At 40.3% G+C, this 27619-nt stretch overlaps 1 protein-coding gene across 1 annotated transcript in view; it reads left to right on the forward strand.

The window, feature by feature from the left end:
• LOC143276044 (uncharacterized) overlaps window positions 1–20915 on the forward strand; it is a 23554-nt gene extending 2639 nt beyond the window's left edge. Inside the window, exons 4-10 of the mRNA XM_076580430.1 lie at window positions 3909–4307; window positions 4631–5159; window positions 5679–5843; window positions 6321–6465; window positions 12246–12369; window positions 13743–13829; window positions 20637–20915. Of these exons, the coding sequence (XP_076436545.1) occupies window positions 3909–4307; window positions 4631–5159; window positions 5679–5843; window positions 6321–6465; window positions 12246–12369; window positions 13743–13829; window positions 20637–20915 (1728 nt within the window). The remainder of the gene's footprint in view (window positions 1–3908; window positions 4308–4630; window positions 5160–5678; window positions 5844–6320; window positions 6466–12245; window positions 12370–13742; window positions 13830–20636) is intronic.
• The last annotated feature ends 6704 nt before the right edge of the window (window positions 20916–27619 follow it).

The raw sequence follows: 27619 nt of genomic DNA on the forward strand, positions 1-27619 counted from the left end.
ATACGTATGTACCAGTCAGGGTATTGAACGACTAGATGCTCAATCCTATTTTCCAGTCAAACTTCGGGGAAAGGGCGAGAGTGGGATTCGAACCCAGACTCTCATGGACTCTGTGTTAGCAGATAAGCGTCTTAACCATTGTGCCACTTTCCTCGGAGACAATAAAAGACTTCCTGTCTCCTTGGGAGACCATGGAATTAATGATATTGAAATAAATAGGGGGCGAGGGTAGGGGGGAATACAGAGAGAAGCAAATGGGAAAGAGGAGAGACACTGACACTAACATGTTTAATTAATGTCATTTGCTTCACAGTTCTTGTGACACTCGATGATAGTGTTATTGTTTGCATAGCTCTTGTGTTCTGATTTGCACACCCAGATTAAACTACAGTTGCATCAGGCATACAACTGCCTCTCTCCCTCAGAGAGAATTCAAATGGCTCTCCATCACAGTCTATGAAGATTTTTCCATATATATATATATATATATATATATATATATATATATATATATATATATATATATATATATATATATATATATATATATATATGTTGCAATATATTGTTGAAACGGCAGAAAATGTATGTTTGTGGATTTTGAAATGTCACAGCAAACTATCAACAGCTTCAGGGATGGCCCCTGGCTGCCATTCAGTGCCTCACACCTTGACTCCATCCAGAGGGCCTATGGGCACTGTCTCCACCCACACAGGAATTCTCCTCCTCCCCAACCCAAACGAAATTACAGTGTGTGTGTGTGTGTGTGTGTGTGTGTGTGTGTGTGTGTGTGTGTGTGTGTGTGTGTGTGTGTGTGTGTGTGTGTGTGTGTGTGTGTGTTTGACTACGTGATTGGACCCCCCCTCCCCCACCCCCCCTTTTTTAGACAAAAATAAAAGATTTTACTACTGCCTCATTTGATGCTTTATTATCTGTCATACACAGTGGGTTGATCTTGTCTCTGGCTACTGAATGTCACATATTGAACCATAAAAATCAGTATACGGCTGTCATACCGTTTCATAAAAAATGTGCCACATCAAATTTAATAGGTCAGAATGAAATAATACTAAAATGGGAACACGAAAAGGCTGTTTCTTTTCAAGACAAGTTGTCTAACACTGAGCTTACAAGTAATGACGTTATCGATGCTGATGATAATAACGCCATAAATGATAAGCTCGCAAACATTCTGATTCAGACGGTAAAAGATACTCTTGGGACATATCAAATTCATTCTTCTGAAACAAAACGCAGAGACAGTCACAGCTGGTTTGAGTCAGATTATTTTAAAGCTAAACACAGAGTTTAAAAAAAAGAGATTCTAGTGAAAATAGAGAAAGGCTCGAAAGAGTCAGCAAAAGTTATAAGTCCATTTTAAAGAAAGCAGAAAAGTCTTAGATTAAAAAAAAAAAAAAAAAAAGGTGCAAAGAACTACGAAGTTTACACAAAAGTAATTCAAGAGAATCTGGAATAGAATTAAAAAGAAACAGAAAACATCATGTCCCATAGATTTAGAACACAAGTTTCACCATTTCAGCAAACTCAACGTTAATGATAATGAATATATTGACAATACAATGACATTGCATATTATCAATTTAGAGGATATTGGTGATATTTTGAATGCACGTATTACTGAAGATTAAATTACTTCAACCATCAAAAGACTGAAGAAAGGCAAAAGTGCCGGTGAAAACATGATTTGTAACGAATATATCATTAACAGCTGACAGAAACATATTGCAAATTATTTAACAAGATTCTGGATGAAGGTGTTGTACCAGAAAATGGGTATACGGCTTGATAGTGCCATTGTATAAAGGCAAAGGTGATACACTTAACTGTGATAATTATAGGAAATAACTCTGCTCAGCTGTGTTGGAAAGCTTATTCACTACAGTGTTAAATGGCTTACTGATTATATCAATGTAAACAATATACTTTCAGGGGCCTTTTGTACACGAAAGTGTGTCTTCACAAGTGACTGAGAACGTTGATGTTTTTGACTTTTTGCATTCATTATCAGTTGTTTCACTTGTCAGTTTAACGACTTCTCTTTTACAAAGTCCTTTAAGTAATTTCCTGTAACTGTATTTAGAGAATTTTTTTTTCTTCCAAATTTCATCCACATTTTTACCCTCATTTGCCCAGTTTCTCCCAACCCTCCATTCATCCACATCTCCCACCCCTTCTAACCGATAATACTCAGATGTATTCATAAATACTTTAACAAAATGTCTTCAATCACCGATATGTGTGACGGGACATTAAACAAAAATTCCTCCTCCTTCCTTTCAGGGGCCCCAGCAGGATTTAGAGGATTAAGTCCCATTCTACATTAGATCAAATGTTTGTTTTGAAATCACTAATTGATATTTTCTTCATGAAAAAGAAGAAATTTGATTGTGCTTTTGTTGAAAAAAAAAAAAAAAAAAAAAAAAAAAAAGCCTTTGATTCAGTTTGGAGAAGTGGGTTATGGCAAACACTTGTCCATGAAGGCGTGAATGGTAAAATGATAATATAATGAACATGAATTTGTGTTGTATTTGACTGAGCATGAGAGTCCATCTGTTGATCTTTTATTGAATGTTAACATTTCAGACTTAGATAGTTACATGTGACTATTTGAACTCTTGTATGAAGATGACACAATTTTACTTTCAGAGATCAAAGAAGGATTATAACAGTCCCTCAGTGTTTTCACAAATATTGTTTAAACTGGAAACTAGTGGTTAATGTAAAGAAAACTAAAGTGATGATATTTAATTCTACGAACAAGCTAAAGCCTGTTTTTAAGTTTGGTGATACATGTTTGGGTGTTGTTGGTTCTTTTAAATATCTTGGTATCGAATTTAGTAGAAACGGAACTTTTTACTAAGCTAAAAAAAATATTTATGAATAGGCTCAAAAGGCTATGTTTTCATTACTTCAGTCAGCCAGAAACCAAGATTTACCTTCACATATCGTTCTGGACATGTACCAGTCCATGATTGTTCCTATTTTGTTGTATGGTGCAGAAATATGGGGTTATGAAAATGTAGATATACTTGAAAAATTATGATTGAAATTTTTGAAATGCTTATTCAAACTGAACAGATATACTATGACCCAAATTGTTTATGGAGAAACTGGTTTTTATCCAATTAGTGTGTTAGTGAAAATGGGATTAGTTCGATTTTGGACCAGCTTAGTTATATCAAACACAGAAAAATATTCTGGGAAATGCATTTGATATTACTTGATTTATATCAAAATGTACTTATTTTTCAAAATGGATGAGTTATATCAGACACATTTTAATAGAAGCAGGGTATGACTGTGTTTGGGATGCTCAATTCTTCTTGGAGAGGGAATCTTTCTGCAAGAATGTCAACATTGCTTTGAAAGATAGTTTGCAAAATATATGGAATGTTTGTTTTATCGAAATTTCAAAATTAGATTTGTTAGAGAAAAATATAAAAGTCTAATGCCTGCTAATTACGTTATCAGCTTCTTCAGATTTCGAAGTAGTAATCATCAGCTAGAAATAGAAACACGGAGACAAAAAGGCATGTCATGAGAGTTACGGCTTTGTAAGGTTTGTAACATATGTTCCTAAAAAATATCTGTCTCCAAAATCGGTTTATAATTTTTGTAATATGCTCAAAGGAGGCACATAAGTCATTTTAGCTGTAAGTAAGATGATTAGATTTGCAAATGTTGCCTAACTGCATTTTTGGAGTTAAAAGACATTCGTGTTTTCTGAACTTTTATGTCACATTGTTGTGCATTTGGAAATGTTTGTTCTCTCTCTCTCTCTCTCTCTCTCTCTCTCTCTCTCTCTCTCTCTCTCTCTCTGTGTGTGTGTGTGTGTGTGTGTGTGTGTGTGTGCTTACTGGCTTTATAAATCTTCTCTTTCCTTTCAGACACCCAAAGTGAAAACAGAAGCTGTGCTGTGCAGAGTGCCCACAGCAACAGATGATCAGCCCAGTAAACCAGTTCTGATTGAACCCAAACATGACCTCACAGCTTCACCTGTGCCCCTCGTCAGATGTCTATCGGGGCACGTGACACTCGTTGCACTGGCCTGTGACCGTGACAGTCTGTGCACAGAGAAACTGGAGCGTAGACGTATGTCACGATCGGCCAAGTGTAAAGCTGCTCCGACACAAGTCACTCCTTACCTCAGATGTGAGGCCACAGGTGAATACGTGCCGTACACTGTGGTGTGTAACTGGCGTCAGGACTGCAGAGATAACAGTGATGAATCGTTCTGTCAGTTCCCGCCTTGTGCAAAGAACACCTTTACATGTGGCCGGGGACAGGTACACTCTCTTTGTCTGAATCATTCTTTTCCCCCATAAAGCGTGCATGTGTGTGTGTGTGTTCTGGGGGGCAAGACAGACAGACAAATAGACAGACAGACACAAATACACACAGAGTGAAAACAGACAGACAAATAGACAGACAGACACAGATACAGATAGAGAGAGTGAAAGAAGAGACAGAAAGAGAGATAGACACAGAGATACAGAGACACAGAGTGACAGACAGCCAGACAGAGATATAGAGAGTGCTCATATTTATTTTCTGAACTGAGCAACATTCCTTGTCCTTTTTTCATTGTCGTCCGTCATTTCTCTTTCAGTGCATCAGTGTCACACATGTGTGTGATAATTACGTCGACTGCAGGACAGCACGTGATGAACAACACTGTGATTCTTTCAAGTCAGTCAAGACGGTTTTCAGTGTCACAGATCCACCAGCACTCGTCAACTTTGACAGACCTGGAAGTTTCTCTGTAATCCCTCATCCTGGAAACACAACTCGATGTCCAGACACTCACTTCCATTGCCCTGGAAATGGTTATTGTCTACCTGTCTACACCAGGTGTAATGGAATGTTTGACTGTCCGGGACATGAGGATGAAACTGGGTGTGCCAAATTCACATGTTTAGGGTTGTACCGATGTCGTGGGAAGGACCGTGAAATATGTCTACACGCTGACCACCTCTGTGACGGTTGGCCTCAGTGTCCACAGCAGGACGATGAACTGATGTGTGGGACTGACTCTTGTCCTGATCACTGTGTTTGTTATGGACTGTCGTTTACTGACCGTCTGGTCTTTCAGCCTGACACGTTCCCCAAGTTACGTTATCTGGAAGGCAGGGGCAGTGGTCTTACCTTGGATGTCCTCACAAATCATATCATGCTGATCTATCTTGGTGCTGGAGCATGTGGCTGGAGAAATTTCAGTGACGTACTTCTGCCTAACCTTCATGTGTTAGACATCAGTGATAATGTTATGCAATGCATTGACTTTAATCACTTTTCACAAATGGGCGAACTTAAAGAACTGGACATCTCTGGTAATCCTTTGATCAATGGAATTTGTAGTTATGAAATACGTCACATATTGAAATCCCTGCTATTGCTCAATCTTTCGCGTGTTTCATATAACTTTTCTCACTTGAGCGCTTTCTCTGACTTCATGCCCCAGATGGAAACTATAGACTTTTCCCATAGCAGATTGCTGAACTCTCTTGAAGGAGCGGGATTGTTTAGGAACCTGAAAAGTTTGGATTTGCAAGGTTGTCATATAACTGATTTCAGCCCAGACTTTCTAAAAGAAATGGATAATTTACAAGAGTTGTTTGCTGAAAACTTCAAGCTTTGTTGTCCTGCTCTGCTTCCAGACACTTTTGTGGGGACATGCCGTGTGCCAGAAGATGAAATCTCCTCTTGTGATAATCTGCTGAAATATGGCTCTTACCGAGCTGTAATTGTCATCTTTATCATGACTGCTCTGTTGGGGAACATCTGCAGCATTGTGTACCGTATCTGGTCCTTCTCCTCAAAAAGTAAAGTTGGTTATGCAGTGTTTGTTATTCATCTGTCTGTGTCTGACTTTTTCATGGGAGTTTACCTGTTGATCATTGCAGTGGCTGACCGTCTGTATGCTGGTACCTACCTGTGGAATGAATCTCACTGGAAGGGAAGCACAGTATGTGCGATTTCTGGATTTATTTCCCTTTTGTCTTGTGAAGTATCATCACTTCTTGTTTGCCTCATCACTCTAGATCGTTTTCTGGTTATGCGATTTCCTTTCAGCCGTCTTCGTTTTGGACCAACATCAGCTCACGTGGCCTGCACTGTCAGCTGGGGACTAGGGGTGATCCTGGCCTCAATCCCTTTACTCCCTGTGACGTCCCACTGGGAGTTTTACAGCCAGACAGGCATCTGCATTCCTCTGCCTGTCACTAGATCTGACTTCCCCGGTCGCCATTATTCTTTTTGTATAATGGTTATATCAAACATGGTCATATTTATGTGTATAGCTACAGGCCAGGCTCTCATCTACTGGTCAGTCAGAGCCAATACAATGTCTGGTCATGGATCAAATAGCAAGGAAAACGTAGTTATCAAAGACAAAACCAGATCTAAGGAGGCCACCATCGCTCGTCGCCTCCTGGTCATTGCCATGTCAGACTTTCTGTGCTGGTTCCCCATTGGTGTTTGTGGACTCCTGGCAAAGCTGGATGTACCTGTTCCAGGAGAGATCAACACAGCAATGGCTGTCTTTGTGCTGCCTTGTAACTCAGCTTTAAACCCTTTCCTGTATACATACACTATTGTGCAAGAGAAACGTAGAAAAGAGAAAGAAATCAAACTACAAAAATTTATTGCTGCACAAGTCAAATCAGAAATGTCTGGTTTCAATCGTCAGTACTGACAGTAACCCGTCAAAACTATCCTGACCAATTTTCCATTTTGTTCAATTTTCATGTGTCAAAAGTATCCGACCTAATTTCCATTTCCTTCCATTTTTATGCATATAATTCATAATGGTCTATCTCTTTGTGGTCCAGCTACAGATCTGCCATCTTAGCCTTCGGATCCAACAGCCCCAGTTCACCATCCCAGTATCCAGAATCTGTAGCTGAAGGGCTATTTGCTTTTGGAGTCTGTCTGGGGCGATCTGGGGCCATTGGTCTTGAACCTGAATAGCGTGATTGTCTTAACAATGATGGAGCTATACGAGGGCGGTCACCTTTCAACACTGTTGAACCAGTTGCTGGGTCATAAAACTTGGCCTCTTCAACATCGACCAACGGCTGACTGGGTGAACCATATTTGTATGGCTGGGTCATGAATTACTTAATGAGACTTGTGTGTCTTTGTGTTAAAGTGTGTGTGTGCGTGTGTGTGTGTGTGTGTGTGGTGTGTGTGTGTGTGTGTGTGTGTGTGTGTGTGTGTGTGTGATCGTTGTTTAGTTTAGCGTCTTTTCACTATCAGTGATATTAGACAATTTAAAAAAATAAATAAATAAGGTGGGGTTGTGGTGGTTAGGGGGGGTAGGGAAGAGGAAAACAGAAGAGGTAGAAAACTAGAAAACTACCCCCAAAATGCATAACTAACATGCAGCTACATTTAACAATAACAATTCAATAATAATAATGATAATGACCAGAGCCATTAACAGAATTTTGAAGTACATTAAAGGAATATTGAGATGGGGCTATGAACTAATGCCTGTGAAAGTTCGACCATAAGAACCTTGTCAGAAATAACTTTCCACAAATCATCTGCAGAATAATCATTCTCTTTGAAATACTTTGGCAAGAAGGTACGTAACTGCTGACAGTGAAACAATGATGCAAGCTGAACTGCTTACCACAGATGCATGTAACATTTTTACTATACTTTGTCTTCAGCGCATCAGGTTTTATACGGAAAAAAGTTGAGGTTATTAATCTTGTATAGCATGCTGATGGATTCGGTATCGTTTCTTTAATAATATTCTCGTGGAATAATGTTCCTTTGTGTTTTAAAAACTTTTCCTTCCAGCAGTTATGAAATCGACCCCATTCTAATTTTCCTAACAAAGTGTAGGCCTCTTTTATGGAAAGACGGACATGTATTTTTGTCGATTTTTCTGAACCTTGTGCTCCTCTTTTAGCTGCTTTATCAGCAGCTTCATTGCTTTATGGCTGTATTTGTCGTGATAGTGATGTTTTCTTCCTTTTTTGTTTCAGAATAACTGATATCAAATCTGCTTTCAACATTATTCAAAAAGGAACAGGAGAATGATGTTGTTTTGCAGCTAACTCTTTCATTTTAACATCAGATTCTTTTAACAAATTTGAAACGTAAGTTGCAACTGTTTCTTGTGATGAAATGGTTTTAGCTCTTTCAGGAAAATCAATGTCAGATCTTACTGTCAGTTCATCAGCAATAGCAATGAATTTTGTTGTTATTGAAGTGTATCTTACAGCGAATTTTGCTGTTGCTAACTCACGATGTTCATTTAAGGGAAGAATTCCGGCTGTTTTGTATGTTTCCTGATTGGATGCATGAGAGGGCACTACGAGGGCAATTTTGTTAGCCTTACAGTCTACACTTTGAATCTTTTGTAATAGATATTTAGGTGCACTGAAAAATATTTCTTGTACATAGCCTGTCTTAGATCTTACAAGGGCCATGGCAAGATGAATCAATGTTTTTGTATCAATTCCCCAGGGCAAGTGGCTTTCATAGAATTGATACTTTTCCTTGCCTTTGTTAAGATGTAATCAAAGTGAATGTTCCATGTCAGCTTTGAAGTAAGATAAATACCTAAAACCTTCACCAGCTGTTTATAATCAATGACGTCACCAAGTAATTTAAAAATGGGTATGCTAGATGGGTTACCACCTGAATTAAACAACATCATACATGTTTTTTTCAGTCGACAAAGCCTATTTTCAAACATATTTATAGTTACCAAGGTTATCAAGATCAGATTGATACAAACGACGTATGTAATTCTGTGCTTTTTGTAGGGTTGACTTTTCTTTAGATTGCCACCCATCCACATACATATATCATCAGCATACTGTACTATCACTACACAATTTTGACAATGCCTTTGGGAGATCCTGAATAAGAACATTAAAGAGAATAGGGGCTATAACTGAGCCCTGTGGAATTCCCATGTCAAGTTTATGCGGCAAAGAATAATGTGTTCCCACCCTTGCTTGAATAATTCTATTTGAAAAAAAACACAAAAAAAAACAACCTTTTTATATACCCATAGAGATTACCAGATATTCCAGCCGATTTCAGTTTGTGAAACGGACGTTTGTGCCAAACCTGATCGTAGGCTTTTTGTACATCAAAAAACGTTGCTAGGACACTTTTTCTGCAGGCAAACTGATGTTTTATTTAAATTGTAATCTTTACTGGGTGTTCGACCATTGATCTTCCTTTTCTAAAGTCAGCCTGGTTCACTGGAATGATATTGTATTATTCGCAGTAAGTTATCATTCTAAACAGGTCTATTTTTTTTTCCATTAATTTACTGACATGCGAGGTGAAAGCAATTTTTAATTAGCTATTTTTATTACGTTTAGGTTTTCCTGCTTTTAAAACCAGTACACCATTTTCCATATCTGTGGTACAGTTCCAGATATCCAACATTTCTGATATATTATGTGTTGGAAAACAATGCATTTTTTTTTTTTTTTTGTTTTGTTTTTTTTGGAATGTGTTTTAGCATCACATTAGATAGTGCATCGACGCCAAATGAACTTTTCTTATTGCTAAGTGAAGCTATAGCGGTTTGTAACTCTTCATATGTAATAGGAGAATTAAACCACAAGCCGTTTTGCGGAATGGGATCACTGTATACAGCACTATTTTCTTCTCTGTCTCTATTTGATTTACACGCAGGTGATGTCTTCGTATTTGCTAATTTTCGCAAACATTTCAACAAAGATTTCTGCCTTTTCCTGGTCATTTGATATTGAGCAACTTGGTAACTTTATTCTATTTTTGATTTCTTTCATTTTTGTCCAGACTTTATTAAAGTCTTTATGATCTGAAATTTCTTGTGAACAAAATGATGACCAATGATCTTTTTTAACTTGGGCTTCTGTCATATTACTCTGAGTATTTGCTTTCTTCATTTCTTTGTGGTTTGGGGGCTTACTGTCTGTGAGGTAGTTCTTAAATGTTTCTTTCTTGTAATTAACTGCATTAAAAAAATAAATAAAAAATAAAAATTAAAAAAAAGCCTTTTCACATGTATCATTCCACCAGACATTGCCTGAACGGTCCCCTGACTTCACAGCCTTTACTTTTTGAGATCAACATATCAGCTGCTGATAACACAGCTTCTGTAAAATTTGAATACATTACATCTACACTCTCATTCTCAAGTTGTTTTTTCTTCAAAATCGTGAGAGGTAAGAATGTTTTGAAATAAATCCCAATTTGCATTTTTATATTTATATTTTAGAATTATGTCGACGTTATTATCAGGCTGTTTATCATCATCAGCTATTGTAATGATGATGGGCACATGGCTGCTTCCCTGTGTGTCTTTATGTGTTTCCCAAGTACATGATGGGACTAGCTCTGGGGATATTAGTGTCAGGTCAATTTCTGTTGGTCTGTGTTTCGAGACGTCAAGAATTCTAGTAACACTACCATCTTTCATAAGATAAAAGGGGCTGTCCGTGATATTTTCTATTAACTAATTGCTTGTCACAGTTTTACAGTCCTTTTCCCAGAATGGAGCGTGAGCATTGAAACCACCTGCTATTACCCATTTACCAGGCTGTTGTTCTTGTAATGTTCTAAACCACTCAGTATTTCGATCGTTTGGACCTTTCGGAAGATAAACGGAAAGTACGTTAAGAATTAGCTTGTTGCTAAATTTTACTGTAGCTGCAGAAGAGTGTATGTCAAAGCTTGCAATGAATTTTGAAACAGGAGACTGACATGGATTATACTGAAATTCCCTAAGTATATAAATAGCAGTACTTATCTTCTTGGCCTCGTTCCCAGTTTCATATACAGGTGGAAAATAATAATTTGGAAGTTTGGGAAGCTTACATGCACTGATGTTAAGTGACTGTAAAATCAAAACGTCACACTTACTTGATGCTAGAAAATGTTTCAAATAGGCCAGGCTGGATAGAATAGATCTGCAGTTGCACTGGAGCAGCCTAATGTGTAATTGCGTTTGCTTTTTCGTTACTGATTATCTTTCTTATCAAACAGGAATATAATGTTATTGATAATATATGAATAAATCAAACTATAAGATGGTTAGAAAATAAATAGTAAATGAAAGGAAACGGGGGAAACAAAAATAACAGGCAAAATATTGTCAACGAAAAATGCACTTGCAGACGGCATGAAGAAAGGTCACTCAGCAAAACAAGGATATCGCTCAGCACAAAAATTAATCAGTGCTAGGCAGAAGTTGACGCAAATGTTAATAGAGCACTGGCCAGTCCATCAGTGCGTCGTACGGATTGTACCAGCTGTGATGAAAGGGGACGGGGTTGTGGTGATGGATTGTACCAGCTGTGATGAAAGGGGACGGGGTTGTGGTGATGGTGGAACCTGGGTTTGGGTGTTGATTTCTTCGTTGTTTTCCAGAGAAGATCTCGAACATGTCACCCAATGTTTCCTGCGAGGATGCTGGCTCCTCTGCCGTTGGGGTGGTCAGCGTCTCTGAGGGCGTTGGTCTTGAGGTTGTCGTTCTTTATAAATGATATGTTTTTTTTCGTCAAACAGTTCTGAAGCCACCATTGCGCTGAATAGTTGTCTCTTGATCTCCAGTTTCGAATCTTTGACAGTGATTGCTGAACTTAAGATCAACTTTGTTATTGGATTTTTCTTTGCATTGTCTTTCAATGTTGAGATCTTTACTGACTTCTGTTGTATCTTTTGATTTTAAGTCGTTGATGCCACAATGAATGACAACAGCTTCAGGCTCTTTCTCTGTGGTGGTAACAGCTTGAAGTAAATTTCTGGTGTCAGACACTGTGCGGGTTTTTTGCATGGAGGCTTTGAAGTGGTATGATCTGCCCAGTCTGTTTTCCTGCACATAGTTGAGCACAGAATCGTGGAGAATTGTTTCCTTGGGAAATTCCCCATTTTCTTCTTTCTGTGCAGAACATGTACTGCTAGACTTTGTATTTTTTCCGTCATCCATCGTCTTCACGTCATACGACGTCACCGATTTTTCAACATCTTTTTTTTCTTCTTTTGAAGGGCAGTTTTGTCTTCGTGGCTTGCTGGTTTCCTGTCTGGGGAACTCGCTGGGTTCTCTGGTGAGGAAACTCTGGCCACATCTGCGTAGGTAGGTGTAGGGCTGGGGATGGGGCTAAGCTGGGGCTGTCAGTTTGTGTTGCTTGTGTTGTCATGGAAACAGGTTCCATCCTGCAACATTTTGTTGGCTCTTGTTGTCCCCACATAATTGCTTCCAGGGAAGAGACACGATCACACAAGACCATTATGATGTTCCTTAGTTCCATGATCGTGTGGGACATCTCTGGGGTGGAACTGAGATTGCCGATCGGTCTTGCAGACGCTTTCCTGGAACTCGTGTCAGTGGGATAAGACAGCTATGTTCAGTACGCCCAGACTCACTTCTCAAAACATTCACGGACTCACCGGTTTTAAGGAGGAGTCCAGTTGCCTCATTGTTCTGAGTGGATTTACAGTGTACGGACGCAAGTGATTTCCCACTCGATTTTCTCGTTCTCATTTCTACAAAACGTTTGCGACAACTTCTTACAGCTAAATTGTAGTCTCCGCCATTTTGGAAGTGATGTGTGTGTGTGTGTGTGTGTGTGTGTGTGTGTGTCCGTGTGCGTGGGTGGGTGCACACACGCGAAACATCATTTTCACAAGTGGCAAAATGAATCTACACACAAACACACACACACACGTGCGCGCGCGCACACACACACACACACACACACGTTATTAAGCAAACAATAACTGCAAAAGCAGATAATCGAATGAACTGACAGATATGCACCTAGCAGTTGAAGTGAATCATACACTTTACCAAGGAAACATAATTATATAGATGCATGCAATCGTGAATATGAATATGCAGGACTGACCCGACTGACTTAAAGTGACGTTGGCCAACAGTCTACATAATGGCCTTTCAGTCGTTTACTGTGTGAGTGATAAAATCACTGGGATTGAAAGCAATAACATGACTTCACATGCTTCCAAATCAGCAATATTGCGTGTGCAGAGTAGGTATGTGGGAACATCAGTCAGAGCTTAGTGGACGTTCTAACTCGAACTGATCTATCAGTTTTAAAACATCCTTCATGGTGCAACTAGAGGCCTGAACGCCCTCCTCCTTAGCGTTAAGGCATGTAAGAGGTCGATAGGCAGGTAGATCAGATCCCCTCGTATCAGACTCAATCTTATCTGTCGACTTGACAACAAACTTCACGGCACACCAAGTTGGTTAAATGCGCAATGACTCAGCCTATCAGTATCTTTTATTCAGTGACCCACCGTGGTTTATGACTCGCTGAACGCCTCGGAGATTTATGACATCATTGGACAGTGGTCACCCACTTATTGCGGTTTCCCAGTGAACTCTGCACTGCTCACGTTCCTGTCAGCTGTTCCACATGAACCCTGCACTGCTCACGTTGCTGTCAGCTGTTCCATGTGTGTGTGTGTCTTTGTGTGTCTGTGAGAGTGTTGGTGTGTGTCTGTATCTGTGAATTTGTCTGTTTCTATAGATGTGGCTGTCTGTGTGCATGTGTGTCTGTGTATGTCTGTGTGTGTGTGTTTGTATGTGTGTGAAGATGACTGTATTTCCGTAAGCTTAAGCACATACTGAACATCTGTGCCCAGACATATCAACCAGAAAACAGGTTTGAAACATGGCTGCCCTGTGGCCAAGTGATCTCCCCATGAGGAACATTGTTCACTAACTCCAACAACAGCGCCACGTGGATCGACCTTGGCTCACGTGCTCCTCGACATCCCGCCTGGCTGTCAGTCTGGGATTCGGGGCCTCGGATCCTTCCCAAGTATAATCATTAACCGTGTGTTTGTTCTGTATTGTCCGTACCATCTGTTTAATATATTCAGGATTAAAAGGCTATGCCAGTCTTGAATAAAAGCTAAATTTGTGTTTGCACATTTCTTTTGTCATTGCTGCTGTGTGCACATGTCAAATGTCAAGTGAGGACATGTCAAATGTATAAGGACAAGCCCGGAGCTTCCGTGTCGGAAGTGTCTGGGTTTGTTCCAATGTACCTTTTATTTACCTGTGTGCTAGTTAAATGGGTAACATAAGCCGCATTGACTTGAAGTTGCGTGCCTTGTAAATGGTGAGAATTACCACTCAATAACGATAAACGTTCATTAATCAGCAGACCACCCACAATCTGTGAGTCATGGGAGTCTGTATTCTGACATGGGAGTCTGCATTCTGACGTGGGAGTCTGTGTTCTGACATGGGAGTCTGCATTCTGACATGGGAGTCTGCATTCTGACGTGGGAGTCTGTGTTCTGACATGGGAGTCTGCAATGTGACATGGGAGTCTGCATTCTGACATGAGAGTTTCCATTCTGACATGAGTCTGCATTCTGACATAGGAGTCTGCATTCTGACATGGATGTTAAAAAAAAAAAAAAAAAAAGAGAGAGAGAGTGGGGAAAAGCAAACAAATAAGCGATGGACAGAGAACAATGCCGAGTGGACAGGAAAACTGTCAGCAGGAAGCCAGGCTTTGACACACAATAGACCTGGAAGAATCTGGTGAACAGTTCTGTGCAGTGCTAAAATGACTTTAACAGCGCTTCAGACAAATGGAGAGGAAAACATGCCATTACTAATATAATGTATGGCTAGTTCTCTTTCGCCATGTTTGAAACACTATGAGATTGTCAACGTTGATAGGACAGTCTCCATTGGTCATGGTTTCTTGCAGACACAAATCATCCAAATCATACTGTAGTGTACCCAAATGATATTCTGAAAATGGCTATTCAAAATACAGACTGTAAATAATGTCTCTGGTGGCTGTTCAGCTTTAATTCTGGCTTCCTGCCATCTTTTGCTGTCTGTCTCTTTAATTAATATCGCCATTTGTCTGCACGTGATAATAGTAATAGTTATAATGATAATAATGATAATAATAATAATGATAGTACTTATAAAGCACTGAATTTTGTGCAGAGACAAATCTAAGCGCCTTCACAGCAGTCATTCACACGCATGCATAACTCTAAAACTGAAGAAAGAGAAGGCAAGGAAGAGGCAGGCGAAGGAGGCTATCTTCTGAAGAGGTGGGTTTTAAGGCCAGATTTGAAAGAGCTGAGTGCGGAGACCTGGCGAAGTGAAAGAGGAAGTTCATACCAAATGCTAGGTCCAAGGACAGAGAAAGAACAGCGTCCAGCAGCAGAGTGTTTGAATCTAGGTATGCGTAAACATACTGGATCGTAGAGAGCGAGATGGAGAGTAGAGGTGAAGGCAGCCACAAAGGTAGGAAGGGGCAGATGTGTGAATGCATTTATAACATAGAGTGCTGATCTAATACTTTATTCTGTGTGAAACAGCGAGCCAATGGAGATGATGCAAAAGATCACGTGATCACTGCTGTCTGTCTCTTTTACATCGCCTTTCTGTCTGCACGTGATCACTGCTGTCTGTCTCTTTTACAACGCCTATCTGTCTGAACGTGATCACTGCTGTCTGTCTCTTTCACATCGCCTTTCTGTCTGAACGTGATCGCTGCTGTCTGTCTCTTTTACAACGCCTATCTGTCTGAACGTAATCACTGCTGTCTGTCTCTTTTACATCGCCTATCTGTCTGAACGTGATCACTGCTGTCTGTCTCTTTTACAACGCCTATCTGTCTGAACGTGATCACTGCTGTCTGTCTCTTTTACATCGCCTTTCTGTCTGAACGTGATCACTGCTGTCTGTCTCTTTCACATCGCCTTTCTGTCTGAACGTGATCACTGCTGTCTGTCTCTTTTACAACGCCTATCTGTCTGAACGTGATCACTGCTGTCTGTCTCTTTTACAACGCCTATCTGTCTGAACGTGATCACTGCTGTCTGTCTCTTTTACATCGCCTTTCTGTCTGAACGTGATCACTGCTGTCTGTCTCTTTTACATCGCCTTTCTGTCTGAACGTGATCACTGCTGTCTGTCTCTTTCACTTTGCCTTTTGTGTGCACCTATTCTCTGCCATGCAAGTGAAACAAGTTTATCAGAGGCTTTGGATTTTTTTCTACATGGTGAAGGAAAGTACCGGGTCACCGTGACATAGCCTCCTATCTGGGAATGGAAGGGCAAGGCATGCCTACATATATGGGGATTTTGTCGACCTGGTGTCACCATAGGGCCACATTTTTACGGAAGTACAAGGGTTTATCATTGAAGGGTTAAGCATGCCTACATAAAGGGATTCTGTCAGCCTCAGCGGTGTTATCCTGAGGCCAAATTGCATATGCATATGTTTTTCGCCACGTGTCTATTTCTTTTCTTTTTCTTCTTTTTTTTTTAAATGGTATATGGAAATGATTGTGTATTCTTTATTAAGCATGTATGAAAATGCAATAATTTGCTGTGAAAATCGGGGGTTGGGGGGGATGTTTTTTTTTTGTTTGTTGTTGTTGTTGTTTTGTTTTTTTTGGTTTTTTATAGCAAACCTAGCCACATAGCTGTAATACCACTTCAGGACTGAAAGACAATCAATCACAGACAGGAATGTCAGCCAGTGCAAAGTATGTGATGCATAGTGCTTACAGTGTCCCCACAATGTAACCCAGGGTCACTTACTGCATCATGACAATGTCTGTGCAAGCTATGGGACAAAAAGCTGGCATGGTCATTTATTTCAACGTGTGGCCAAAGAGTTGTACTCTGATACCTGTGAACCTCCATCACACACACACACACACACACACACACACACACACACACACACATATATATATATATATATATATATATATATATATATATATATATATATATATATATATATATATATATATATATATATATATATATATTATGCACACAGCTGGATCCGAGACATTCAATTTTTGGATTCCAGTACATTGCAATGTTTCTGGGCAGAATAATGTCTTTAGGTTTCTTACAACTTATCCCTCTCGTGATTTTGATGACGTGGAACGTGCCGACTGGCGAGAACACACAACAGCTACATAAGGACAACGGTCAGAACCCTAACTCGTCCTTCTTACCTTTAACAGACTGCAAACGATGTCACAGACGATGTAGAACAAAGCCGTCCTTAGAAGAAGCACCTCATGGAAATATGATTATATTTTGATTAAGTTACTGCCATAAAGACAGTGTGTGAGAATTTGAAATTCAATGAATGTATAATACTGTTTGGTTTCCATGCTGATAGGAAGACAGATTCAGTGCTTGATTTATTAATCCTCCTGGTGAAGATGTTTATATATATATATATATATATATATATATATATATATATATATATATACATATATATATATATATATATATATATATATATATATATATAGAGAGAGAGAGAGAGAGAGAGAGAGAGAGAGAGAGAGAGAGATAAATATGTTAGATAAATGCCTTCCAGATATTCACGCTTTTGAACATTACATTGTTTCATGATACAAAATCAAAGAATATAATGCTAAGATTGCATGTGAAATACACAGCTTCAAAATAAAGTGGTTGCCATACCAGAAACAATATTTCAAACCATGTATGGACATAAAATACAACTAAGATAGATGTTGAAAAAAGGGTGCAAGTTGATATGTAGGGATATGGATATATATTACTGTATTTGAAGACTTATTTAAAATGACTTATTCAACCATTCTCAGTTGTTATGCTTAGAATATTATATATGTATGTCACTTATGGTGTTTGTTTGGGGTTTTTTTGTTGTTGTTTTTTTGTTTGTTTGTTTGTTTGTTTATTTTGTTGTTGTTTTTTGGGTTTTTTTGTTTGTGTTTTGTTGTTGTTGTTGTTTAAATTGTTGTTGGTTTGTTTTTTTTCCCCACTGTTACTATGTTTTTGTGCAATTTGTGTTTTCTCTTTTCCCAAAATATATTTTTATTCGTTTATGTTGTTGTGTCAATTGTCCGTGTGATATAAAAATGGTAAAAAATTAATTTAAAAAGGTTTGAAAAAAAAGTTACTGCCATTGGGCTTGAATGGTCGGCAGGCAGTATAAATGAATGTGGCGTTGGTACCCAGATGTTGTGAATACGATATGCCCTAGATTGAACGTTGATTTATACGTACACATGAACATACACACACGCACACAAGCACACACACACACACACGCACACACACACACACACACACACACACACACACACACACACACACACACACACACACACACACACAGTGATAGATAAGAGAGAGAGACAGAGACACACACACACACATACACAGAGGAAGAGAGAGAGAGAGAGAGAGAGAGAGAGAGAGAGAGAGAGAGAGAGAGAGAGAGAGAGAGAGAACTGTAAATATCATCAGTATAGAACCATAAGGTAAACTAACAGATACCTACTGTCACACTTTTGTTGTTGTCTTTCACTTCAGCGTATTGCAAACGCAAATAATACAGCTATAGTACAAACACCACTAGTGTTACTTTACAACTGCTAACAAAGAAATACATTCATGCATGTATACAAAAACCAAAGACTAAACTGAAAAAAAAATCATTTACAACTGATCAACGCTAGTACGTGAAACACAACGCCCTGTTTGTTAGTGCCTACGGTAGTTTCCATATGTGAGTATGTTATGGTTGGAGGGGGTCAAAATAGTCGTGCTGATTGATTCACCCGTTTCTACGTGTAGAGGAATGCACCTGAGAACGCAAAGCTGATTTTGAACATTAAATCAGGTTCATTGTAAACTGTCCTGGTTTGAGCCATATCGGTAAGCCAAGCTGGTTTTTCTTTAGTGTGGTGTCAAGCTATTGTGCACTTTGTACACGAATAACGCTACATTCAATTCTGTTATTTGAGGGTAGAATGTTTAATCTTTCTTTCTTTTTTTTTTTTTTTCTTTTTTTTTAAGGCTGACTTCTTTCAGGGTGCCTCACCCGTTGCTCATGGCCCGTACGTCCTGCCTTGTGAGCACATGGGGGATTGTTTCTCTGAGGGCCCCACCCCGGGGCTAGAGGTTATAACGCGCCTCCTGACCGCATGATGAACCCGTCATAGGACACATGGGGTATTTCAGTGAGGACAACAGTGCCACCTGTTGACCCATCCCGTCCTAGTAGGAACATCGCCAGTTGGTGGGGACGCTGAAAGCACTGTATATTATAGTCTGTTATCCACTGGTAGGATTGACTTTTGGACCAGAACTCATAAAGAAAAACAAATCTTACAAAATTTCAGTTTAACCCCTCCCTGCTCAACACATGGGCTATAGAACATTTCAGTTTTAATCAGCTGAGCTATTTCAGAAGGAACTGATATATAAAGGTCCTATGCTAAAGTAATTAAGTTTAAAAGGCTGACAACGAAGCCACACCCAACAGCAAGGATAACGGAAATAGGTAGGGGGAAAGTCGGAATATTCTAGCGTATCATGTATCACATACAATGTGACCTTAACACACACACAAAGATATATATTTATAATGCTCATCAATCATTGAGGGGGTTCATAAGGAAAACTGAATACATCGAGATTGTATGGCTGAACCCCTTTGATACCCATGAATAATAATGCCATAACATTCAAATAAATTTTATGTTTAAAAATGCATACACATCCAACACATGTACATAAGAGTAAAAAAAAAATGTTGCGTTTACTTAAATATCATAATTTGGCTACCATGCTAAAAGGTCAAAGGACCTTATTTTCTGTACAAGCTTTTCATCCTTTTCCTCTTCTGCAGCTTGAAGCACCATTTTCCAGCCTTCATATTCAAATATTGCAAGTCCTACTGATGCGCAATGTAAGTTTGTTTTTTTTTCTATATCTATTTTTTCTTTCATGCTTCTCTGTTGAAAACAAAAATGCACTCTGGCTTGCAACATGCTTTCTCTGATGTCTCGGAGGAATGCCTAAAAGTGTTTTGCTGCTGTTGAACAACTTCATCGTCAAACTTTTTTTTTTTTTTTTTTTAATTCCGAAGCGATTTATAGCAATCTCTATGCTATGGGCTTCAAAAATGTGCAGACATGTCCATGTGCTACAGGAAGTCTGCAGGTTCCAGCAGTCACCATCTAACTTTGTCTTCTATGAAGCTTCTCTAACTGAAGCTGCAGCCGTTTGTATTAGAAATACAGCCACAAGTCTCTCCAGTCGATTCTTCAAAATGTATAAAGAAGTCTGGGACTTCCTCAACCCTTGATTCGAGATTGTTTCATGTTTGCTCTTTTCTTGATGCCAATACTTTTATCTTCTTTTGCCATCACCAAGTCCGCTTTAACAGATACACAAAACAAACGTAAATGTGAATCATGATACCCAAAACTGCCCATTAATTAATTATTACCAGCAAACAAGAGCACACTATAAAATCATCGCCCCATTAAATCACATTCTTGAAATGTTTGCTGTTTAAGGATAGGACAGTTAGACAAAATCCTGTTACATCAGGTTGGCCCCACAATGGCCTCACAATTGCCTTCAAGGTGCTAAATCGTGAAGCTTCCTGTAGAAAACAATCGTAAGATCACCACAGAAAACTCTAAATTAAAAAGAAAGGGAGGGGGTGAGGGGGGTGGGGGGGGTGGGGGGGGGGGGACCTGGACCATGTTTGCTGGGTCGAGACTGGCTGAAACACATCCAATTGGACTGATCCGAGAACTGGTGTCAGACGGTGACAGAAGGCACTACTGATCCAGAACTAGAAAAAATTCTGAATGAGGCCGCAGAACTGTTCGAGGAGAGTAGAGGCACCATCAAAGGTGTTCAAGCCAATATTTTTGTGGACCATACAGCCCAGCCACACTACTTCAAACTACGCCCAGTCCCTTATGCTCTACGTGGAAAAGTAGGCCAAGAGCTGGATAGATTAGAGTCAGAGGGAACCCTTGAGAAAGTGCAATTTTCAGACTGGGCGGCGCCCATTGTCACAGTCGTGAAGCCAGACTAAAGTCTCCGCATCTGTGGAGACTACAAGGTAAATGTGAATGCAGTGTCCATGTTAGACAACTACACCATTCCCAAAACGGACGACCTTTTGTCGGAACTCAGTGGGGGAAAGTTTTTCTCCAAACTGGACTTGACGCAGGCCTACCAGCAGCTGGAACTGAATGAGGACTCCAAAGAATTCACCACCATCAACACACACCTGGGCCTTTACCGCTGCAACAGATTGCCTTATGGGGTGTCATCAGCGCCAGGTATTTTTCAGCGTACCATGGAAAACCTGTTGCGAGGGCTGCCAAGTGTCTATGTTTGCATTGACGACATATTAGTATCCAGAAAGACGTGGAAAGAACACTTGAAGACGCTACGAATGGTGTTGACAAAACTGAAAGAGGCTGGGGCCAAGCTGAAAAAGAACAAGTACTGATACAGGTACTGATCCATTTTGACTCCACTAAAGACATCATCCTCTCCTGTGATGCCTTTACCTATGGGCTTGGAGCCATGATATCACACTGGATGGAGGATGGCACAAGAGACCGGTGGCGTTTGCGTATAGGACGATGAACAGTACAGAGAAGAATTATAGTCAGGTGCAGAAGGAAGCACTCGCCATAGTTCACGGGGTGAAGAAGTTCCACCAGTACCTGTATGGTCAAAAGTTTGACATTTATACAGACCACAAGCCATTGCTGGGGCTCTTTGGGCGGAACAGAAAAATCCCTAGCATGGTCGCCGCCCGAATTCAACGCTGGGCAGTGACTTTGGCGGCATATGAGTACAACCTCAAGTTCAAAGAGGGCTGGAAACACAGTAACGCTGATGGTCTCAGCAGGATGCCACTCGAGACGACAGTAGAAACCAAGCTCGAACCAGGGGAGATCATTCTCCTAATGGATCAAGTGGAGACCATGCCTGTCACGGCCAGCCAGATTCGTCAGTGGACTGGCAACGACCCAGTACTTGCACAAGTAAAAAGCTTTGTCTTCAAAGGCTGGCCTAAAGACCATGCAGACCAGAGAATCAGACCATACTTAGCTCGGAAAACGGAACTCAGTGTACTGCACGGCTGCCTGCTGTGGGGAACTCGGGTGGTAGTGCCACCCAAAGGCCGCAAGATTTTGTTACAGGACTTGCATGACGCCCATCCAGGAATGACTCGATTGAAGAACTTGGCGACATCGTATATCTGGTGGCCAAACATGGACAGTGAAATCAAAGCTACAGTGAGAGGGTGTCAAATCTGTCAGAGCCTTCGGAATCAGCCCACCAGTGCTCCTCTTCATCCTTGGGAATGGCCGGATCATCTATGGACCCGACTACATGCTGACTACACTGGTTCTTTTTTTAGGGAAGATGTTCTTGGTCATCGTAGATGCTCACTCTAAGTGGATAGACGCATACCCCATGAACACATCCACGTCAACCGGAACCACTGAAAAAAATGCGCCAATCTTTCGCAACTCATGGTATACCAGAAACCTTGATTACAGACAACCGTACCTGTTTTTTCAGTGAGGAGTTCGAGGAATTCATGTGCAAGAATGGAGTAAGGCACATTAAGTCAGCATCCTATCATCCATCCACCAACGGGCTAGCCGAACGGGCTGTGCAGACTTTGAAGCAAGGCCTGAAGAAAATGACGAGCGGCTCAATAGACCTTCCCGACTCTTGTCCGCATATCGGGTTACCCCTCAGACAACCACAGGGTTGTCACCAGCAGAACTCCTGTTCAATAGGAAGGTGCGGACACGTTGGGACATAATCCAGCCTGTCTTGAATCAGCGAGTTGCCCAGAGGCAGCTGCAACAGAAACTGAACCATGATCATGCTGAAAAGAGAAACTATGTAGCGGGTGATCTGGTGTACATCAAGAATTTTTCAGTGGGCAAGAAGTGGTTGCCAGGGGTGGTGATGCAGGTTACAGGACTCCTGATTTACCTCGTTCAAGTGGTGGACGGCCGTCACCTGAAGCGACATGTCAACCACGTACTGTCACGGGCCAGCAACCGACAGGAGTCTCAGGAGTTGGACCACCAGCTCGGTAAGCCCGAGCTTGATGTTCTACCAGTACCACCATTGAGCCCACAGCCATCATTGCAACTGTCACCAGGGGTGGACCAACCAGAGTCCACTACGCCGCTGATAGACTCGAGAACGATCCAGCCACAGGACCGGGAACCCAGCACTGGTGAGGTAACGGCAGCACCAAGCCTGTCGCAGGACTGGGAACCCAGCACTGGTGAGGTAACGGCAGCATCAAGCCCGTCGCAGGACCAAGGGCCCCGCAGTTTGGAGGGGGCTGCAGCACCAAATCCGGCACCTAAGCCAGCCTCTCGGCCCGCCGGTCATCAACGGCGACTACCAGCACGTTTCAAAGATTATGTTGTGCAGTAGTTCAGAGATGTTTGGACAGAAATTGAGCCGGATCTGAAGGGGGAAAAAAGAAAAAGAAAAGAAGCCTTTTCAGAACATACTTTTTTTCTCTTTTTTTAAAATTTTTTTTTTTTACCTTTCAGCTGGGGAAGGCAGAGCGGAACGGTAGTGTTAATTGACCTTTTTGTTTAAAATAATGATTTATACTTTTCATTTTTAACTGTAGAATTTAAAGACTGAGATAGAGACAGCCAACCAGGACATTTTCCGTTCACATTATTTGTATGATTGTTAATGGTTTCAAAGGGGAAGGGGGGGGGGGGGGGGGGGGGGGGGGGATATGTAGTATATGCAAGGGGCAGAACTCGCAAAATGCGGGGGATCCAAGATTGCTGAACTGTAAACTCCTCAGTTGTTCTTTAGGTGAATAAATAATTCTGCATTCTGACCTGTGTGTGCCTCAACTTCAGTCAACAAGATCAAAAGCTTTGTAAAATCAAGAAAATCAATACCTTTCCTTCAGTTGATGACATACATCCGTGAACAACAAACCAATTAATGCTGTTTGACTTGGACAACGATTTCAGAAGCCAGACTGCAAAGGATCGGGAAGTTTGTGATTTCCAAGGTATTTCGTGAGATGCTTGTGAAAATGTCTCTCGAGTGGTATTTATAACACTGACAGAAGTGAAATCTGATATGTCTTTTGACGTCAGCAATGGATTAACTTTTGCCGACTGAGATACGGTGAGAATGATGCTTTGTTTGATGCACAGCTTATGAAAAAAAAGGCAAACAAACAAACAAACAAAACCAACAAAAAAAAAACAAAAAAACAAACAAAAAAAAACGGAAGGGTTTCAACATCCAAGGAGGTGGTGCGAGTTTCAATAGACAGGCACTGATTCCATCAGGTGTAATTGATCTTTTGTTTGGCTGGAAACGGGAATACCAACTTCGTGGACTGCGAGAATCGGCGTCTTGAAGGAGTCCCCTTGTATCCACACACACATACTCTGATAGGCACATAAACACACAGGCACACAGACACAGACATACAGAAACAAACAGGCACAGTCACATACACACACACGCGCGCGCGCACACACACACACACACACGCACACACACACACATACATACACATACACACACTCACTCACTCATGCATACTCCCACACATCCAGACATATTCACATAGGCACACACACACACACGCACACACAGACACAGACACACACACACACACACACACACACACACACACACACACACACACACACACACACACACACACACACTCACACACACACACACACACACACACGCACGCACGCACGCACGCACGCACGCACACACACACACACACACGCACGCACGCACGCACGCACACACACACACACACACACACACACACACACATACACACATAAATCATGCACAAAGCTATATCCGAGAAGATCAAGTTTTGGAATCCAGTACATTGCAATGTTTCTGAGCAGAATTATGACTTCAGTTTTCATACAACTTATCCCTCTTGTGATTTTGATGATGTGGAACGTGCGGACTGGCAAGAACGCACAGCAGCTACATAACTACATCAGTCAGCACCTAAACGAGTCCTTCTTAACTGTAGCAGACTGGAAACAATGTTGCAGACGATGTAGAACATATCCATCCTTAATAGTAGCGAAGACAAGCATACACGTGGAAGGAAAAGTACGTGATTTCTGCTATCTCGATTTTGAAGCGCCGCTTGGAAGTGTGATTACATTTCGATTTACTCAGTGCCATAACACTCATATGGTTGGCAGGCAGTATAAAGGAGGGAGGCGTTGGTATCCAGATGTTCTGAATTCGAGATGCCTTGGAGTGAAAACTGATTTATATACTTCAACAAACCAGCTTGTGTTAACATTCTATGGAATTTGGGTCTATGGATTAGATTTCACCTTTGATATCATGAATGCATCAGATATAGACAGCTGGAAAATAATCCATTTGTCTCCATCACTGGGTATTATAAGTTGTGTACTGTTTCTTCTTATGTAGGCCTGCATGTCTTTTTCCGCAAGATGATTTCACCACTTTTCACTTTGATCACATTGATTGTTTCTATTTCATTTATCATGTTATCAAAGAGAATTCTTACCCCTCTCCAGGTGTTGTTGGCCATAAATACACACAGAGACCATATTTTCACCCAAAAGTCCATTAAAGTGTGGGCCTCTCAGACAATATTTTGTTATAGTTTTACAAGATTATTAATGGTATATAACAGTAACACGTCACTAGTCAACTGAACTCACTGTTAACTAACACAACAGATAGTTACCCTCTGTGTGTGTGTGTGTGTGTGTGTGTGTGTGTGTGTGTGTGTTTGTGTTTGTGTGTGTGTGTGTGTGTGAGAGAGATAAGAAAAGTAAGCAAATATAGCAGCAAAAACAATAAATCATTGATATATATATATATATATATATATATCAATGGTTTATTACCGCTGTGAGCACAATGAAATTTATGAGTCTGTAAGATGTATTGCTTTCTTACTTAGTAGAGAGTTTCTGAACTCAAGATTTAAAAGTTTTAGTTAACTGTATTTTACGTCAGTGCTTTCGCTCTGCCGAAACAGGAAAAAACTTTTTTTTTTCATATTAGTATTGTCATCATCATAAGATTTACATCCATGATCAGTGCCATAAACTGTGCACTTTTTCTCCTTGCCCAGAAGTATAAACAGTGACTTCGTGTAGCAGTTATAGCAATCTTTATCCGATTTGTTGTTCTCCGTGCAAACTATACAGGGCGTAACTTGTGAGTTGTAACCCCGATTCCTTACACTGATACACAGAGTCGTCACTTTCGTTTCTCGGAACTATTCTTAACGGTGTTTACAATTTCATTGTTCCAGTAAGGATTTGGTTAAAATTGATCTTGTTCTAGCCAATTGTACTGCAGTCGGAAGTGATTATTTTTCCACATTTACTTGAAAGGATTGTTCTCGCTACGCTCGAACAAAGATTCGATACCACGTTATTATTATTATTATTATTATTATTATTATTATTATTATTATTGCTATTACAATTATGACTATTATCATTTTCATTTCATAATGGATTTTGAGTTTCATTTCTTTCATGTTTCATCACTGTTAGTATTTGTTTTATGAAGTTTTGAACGGTTTTATTTTACCCATATATTTCCTGTCTTTGATTTGTGGTATTAAGATGTGTGATTAGTATTCAAGACTCAGGAGGATGAAAATGATCAGTTTCTACAATGGGAATAAGGCACAGTGTGTAGCAATGAATAGAGCTTCTAGCTCTTTACTCTTGGGACAGGAGTTCGATTCCCCGTTGTGTTCTGGCTCTCTGTCTGCAGACAGGGTTTACATACCTCGTTTGGCTGTTGAAGTTTTTTTTTCAATATCTTTTCTGTTTTTTTGTCATATTTTCTTTGCTTCTTTCCTTTTCCTGCACACACACACACACACACACACACACACACACACACACACACACACACACACACACACACACACACACACACACACACACACATTGACAGATGAATAGGAGAGACAAGATAAGACAAGACAAAGATTGAATGTCCTTTCAGCGTTACAACGCCCTTCAGACAAGGGGGCAAGAAACAACACGTATACTTGTGAACACACCTCAAGTAAATTGCATGATCATTTGAACACACGCTTTCAGGCAGAAACAAATTCATAAGGTAAACTAACAGGTACCGACTATCACACTTTTGTTGTTTTGTTTTGTCTGCCATTTCAACGTATTGCAAACGCAAATAATACAGCTGTAGTACAATCACCACTAGTGTTACTTTACAACTACTAACATTGTCACGAGTGAACAAAGAAATACATTCATGCATGTAGTGCCAAGCTATTGTGCACTTTGTACACGAGTAACGCTTCATTCAATTCTACTTGTTTCTTGAGGGGAGAATGTTTAATCTGGCTTGTTTTTCTGAGGCTGACTTGGAAGGACCTTGTAAAACTTTTAAAGCTGGTCTCTTGTGGAGGGTATTAAACATCTTATAGTGAATATCTGCAGCACAGCTCCAGAGCTAAAGATGCGTGATTATTGTGAGAAAGACAGTGAGCGTAACAGAACATTTTGTGAGCTTCACTGTTAATGTAAGACTTAGGCTGATTATGTAAAAGCAGATCGTGTGCTAAAGGTTCATTCACAGAATTAATATGAGGTGACCATTTGAGTTAATAGTCTGTTATGACTTTTAGGATGTGGTGCTCGTGTTGTTCAATGAAGGTATCATTGACATGCAAGGTAAGAACAAGGGGAT

The sequence above is a fragment of the Babylonia areolata genome, chromosome 31 (assembly GCF_041734735.1).
Source record: "Babylonia areolata isolate BAREFJ2019XMU chromosome 31, ASM4173473v1, whole genome shotgun sequence".
Taxonomy (NCBI): domain Eukaryota; kingdom Metazoa; phylum Mollusca; class Gastropoda; order Neogastropoda; family Buccinidae; genus Babylonia; species Babylonia areolata.